At 43.9% G+C, this 4,217-nt stretch overlaps 1 protein-coding gene across 1 annotated transcript; it reads right to left on the bottom strand.

Moving 5' to 3' along the window:
- Nucleotides 1–609: 609 nt before the first annotated feature.
- Nucleotides 610–3,054, bottom strand: irx3a (iroquois homeobox 3a). Its single transcript, XM_034876425.1, has 2 exons — nt 2,543–3,054; nt 610–1,936 (listed from the first exon to the last, which is right to left on the bottom strand). The coding sequence occupies exons 1-2, from the start codon at nt 2,759–2,761 to the stop codon at nt 872–874; spliced, it is 1,284 nt and encodes a 427-aa protein (XP_034732316.1). The 5' UTR covers nt 2,762–3,054; the 3' UTR covers nt 610–871.
- Nucleotides 3,055–4,217: the final 1,163 nt, after the last annotated feature.

Genomic DNA, 4,217 nt, shown 5'->3' with positions numbered 1-4,217 from the left:
AAAAAAAAATCTACTAATAATAGCCTCGGGAACAAATTAAAAAAAAAAAAAAAAAGTGATATAAAAGTGACAATTGCCTTTTAAAAACGAGCCTGGTTTGAATTTGCATTGAGCTCATTTGCATGACCAAACAAGTAAGTGTAACATATGCTTTGACGAAATAACACAAAACGCGCACACAAGGATAAATAAAAAAAAAAAAAAACATCTTAGAATAAAAAGCTAATTTGGATGAATATGGCGTTTGAAAAAAGAAAACGTGATATGGTATGAAAAAAAAAACAACTCCCAAATGTCATTAATTGACAGCCTGGCTATCTTTGAACTGGGTGGAAAGCTGTTTTTAACAACTTTTTCTCTGCATCCAAGGCACTAGATCTCTCTGAAATCGTGGCACTGAAAATTAAAAAATGCCTTTCATCAGAGCCCATCCTGGGTCTCAGTGAATTTACTGTTGAAAACGACTTGGTTTATGAATGTAGGTGAACCACTGAAGACAAGCACATGGGCCTTAATATCATGTGACAACACCAAATAAAGGAAGGAAGGAAAGGGGGCACGGAAATCAAGAACAGTTTTTTCAACAATCCAACTTTTGACTTTTTCTCCTAAATGCTTTCTCACGAGGTTTTCACAATCCTCTCGCACATTTTTCAAAGCAGCTACACACACCTCACACGCAGTCACACTTCACGCACAGCTGTATTCTGTAAGCTATAACATTGTAACACTGTTCATCTGTGTGGCCTAAAGAGAGAAAACAAAAATCCATGGAGAGGCAAAGAAGGCAAAGGGTTGTCTAAAGTAATAGAAATGAAGGACGGGCAATGACTAGTGTCTTGGTTTTTTTGTAGTTATTTACATGCGCGTCTCAGTGTCGGGGACATGTACCTGTGACTGAAGTCTCTGAACTATGACTCCTGTCCTCCGTTTGCCTGCTGCTGTAGAGGGCCAGGCCGGTGGCAGTGGCCTGGTTTGCCAGTCCCAGATAATGATTTGAGTTCAGTAAAGCCAGCTGATGCGCCGAGAAGGCTCGGTTCGTCCAGTTCTGGATTTTCCCAACGGGACACGAAGAGATGAGTCTATGAGGAGCGATAAGGGTCTGGGCGGCCGGACCTGCGGAGTTGCTGCCGTTCATTTGTGGCGATTTGCGCGGATTGTCAGGGGCCGTGGCTGTCTCTGCCAAAGACCAGATCTTTGGCTTTTGAGCGGGGGCAGGGCTGTTTTCTGAGGGGGGTGAGCTAACGGAGACCGGGTTCAGTTTGAGCTGCTCACCGTTTGCTTGGGACGCTTTGGTGTCCAAAGAAGAGTGATGGTGGTGGTGGTGGTGGTGGCTGTGGAAGTGCTCTCCTCCTCTCTCCACGTCTTTGCCGTCTTTCCCCACCGCCTTTAGAAACCTCTGGTCGGGCCCTTGTAAATCCTCATAGCCGTCAGAAATCTCAGAGTCACTCCTCCCGTCGAGTTTCATATCTGAGTGCAGGTCGTCCTGGTCGTCCAAGTCGTCCTTGTTTTCAATATTTTCCGTGTCGATGTTCTCCAAGTCGATCTCCTCCTCGTCCTCCCTCTTGTCCCCCTCCTCCCCTTCGTGATCGCTGCTGTACACATTTCCCTCTTCGTCGGTGCGGTTCCGAGGGGCCCAGGTCATCTTGTTCTCCTTCTTTAGTCTCCTCCTGGCGTTGGCGAACCAGGTGGACACCTGGGTGAGGGTCATTTTGGTGATGATGGCCAGCATGATCTTTTCTCCCTTGGTTGGGTAGGGGTTCTTGCGGTGCTCGCTGAGCCAGGCCTTCAGGGTGCTGGTGCTCTCCCTGGTGGCGTTTTTGGGTCTGGACGGGTCACCGAACTGATATTGGCCATATGGGTAAAAAGCAGGGTGATGGTGGGCAAACCCTGGGTGCTGGACACCGGGACTGTCTTTCAGTTCATACTGAGCACCCTGAAAAGACAAAGAACCAAAGAGTCAGTGGGATTTATTAGGCTATATTAATATGAAATAGTAATGCCACATGGGAAACTTAGGCTGTAATCCTTCTTCATGATAAATATAACCCTGCCTCGGGGTATGACGTGGATATACAGCAATAAAACAACCATTTAAGTTATTATTAAAGTGTAAACAAACAATACTGTTACTGAATGTCTGTCACATCTCCAATCGTTATTTAAGCACCCCGAGCTTAAAGCAACTGAACGGAAAATTAAAGAAGGCCTACTTTTAATTTATTTCAAACGGATAAGACTTTTATGAATTTAATTCCCAACATGTAAACTTCCTACAGCAAGTTTCTGCATTTTGTTAACTTACTTTGCTTTCAGTTTCAGGAAATGGTGTGCTGTCAATACGGATATTCAGCACAGTTTGTTCATGTGTTACTTTTTAGCCACTTTTTAACTAAATTTCACCAACGCGTCAGCGACAAAGTTCCTCTAGCCTAGACCGCGGCGCTAAAACGAGCCAACAAACCTTGCCTAACTTGTATATTTATTTCCTTTTTCAAACCTAAAAGTTATGCATGACTTAAGAGAGAATAGAGGGACTCACCAATTGATTGAAAATGGATAGATCGTTTGAGTAGGGCAGAAACGCTCCATAGCCCTGCGCTGCTGCGGCGAAAGGAGATCCATACATAGAGGAGAGGACGTTGGAGAGCGCGCCGGACGGACTGAGCTCTGTCCCGGCCCGGGCATTGCTGGCGATCCCCTGGCGCTCCGGCGGGTATATCGGTCGGATGTACTGATATCCCAGCTGAGGGAAAGACATGGTGGTAGGAAAAGGGGAAAAAAGTCTGCTGGAATCACACAAAGCAAGGGAATTGCCTCGATATCCACTTTTACAGTGAGAGCATGTGAGCAACCAAAGGTGCAAGCAAGGGAAGTCTATATTTCCTCGGGAACAGCCAGTGTAAACGATCCGGTGACGCCCCTTATTTCTTCCTCTTCTTCTTCTTCTTCTTCTTCTTCTTTCCACCCTCACTTCCCTATTGATCTGGATGGACTAAGGTCAGGTCCTTACAGATTGCTTTAGATTATTGGGACTCCCTTGCTCAGATTGACATTTCTAGTCGTTTAGAAGCCCCTCCTATTTCTCAAATCTCACCCCTCTCATACACACCGCACACCAAACAGCCTCTCTCTCTTTCTTTCTCTCCACCTCCCTCCCTCTCTCTCTCTCTCTCTCTCTCTCTCTCTCTCTCTCTCTCTCTCAGGATAAGTGCACTGACGTCGCCAGCTCTTATTTGAATGGGGTTTCAAATCTCATTTTATGGCTCGCCAGTCTATTTCATTTGTTAATTGTTCGCGTCTGTCCTACCACATTTTTTTGTGTTAATTCCCAATTTTGGCCATTTGCACAACAGTAAGCATTTTGGTGTCAGTGACTGATTAACTTCTTTTTGTCTGCAGTTTCCTTTTAATGCACGGATGCAGAAGAAACTTTGAAACTTGGAGACTCGCCTAAAGTCACATTGTTTGAGAACACTTAAAGTCAGTTTTTCTGCCTTTTTTATTTTTGGGAAAGAGTTTACACGCACTTTTTTTTTCAAATTGACACAGTATTTCAAAATAAAAAGTGAATAAATCTAAATGGTCAGTGTCAAACGCACTTAAATTACGAGGGGGGGGGGGATAGGCTCTAATTAATGTGTTTGTAACGACTGACGGTGGCCATGCCTTGTAATGACCCCGGATCACAGGCTACACACACGTTTTTATTTAGTTATCGCTACATCCCTGGGTGCAAGCTGTGTTTTCCTACAGCGGGTTTGAGGTGTTATGGGCTCTTGGTGGCAGGCGAATCGGACTCAATTCAGTTTTTAATTTGAGACACCAAACGGGTCGCATGTAGCCACTTGACATCAAAGAGAGAGAGCTGATGATAGACTGTTAATAAAGACTAAGTGTAAATTACCAACGATGATAAGTAATAAACATTTTTAGTGTATTGGGCTAGGAAGATGTTTATTCTGAAGGGGGGGGGGGGGGTTGACTTCACCAAGCAAGTATAAAAAACTACTTTATCATTATTATAAATAACCACCACAATAACAACAATGATACAAATAATAACTAATCATAATAGGAATACTGAGTGAGCAAAATAAACGTATCGCTCGAAGAAAATCTTAAATAAACAAATAATGTAATGATTAGAAATAAAGTCTCGTTCTTAATCCACTAGAAAAGCACGGGATCATCCGGGCAGACTGCACTTTAAGATA

Source organism: Etheostoma cragini, chromosome 1, assembly GCF_013103735.1.
Source record: "Etheostoma cragini isolate CJK2018 chromosome 1, CSU_Ecrag_1.0, whole genome shotgun sequence".
In the NCBI taxonomy this organism is placed as follows: Eukaryota; Metazoa; Chordata; class Actinopteri; order Perciformes; family Percidae; genus Etheostoma; species Etheostoma cragini.
The sequence above is the reverse complement of the archived record's forward strand: the minus strand, read 5'-3'. Positions and strand labels throughout refer to the sequence as shown.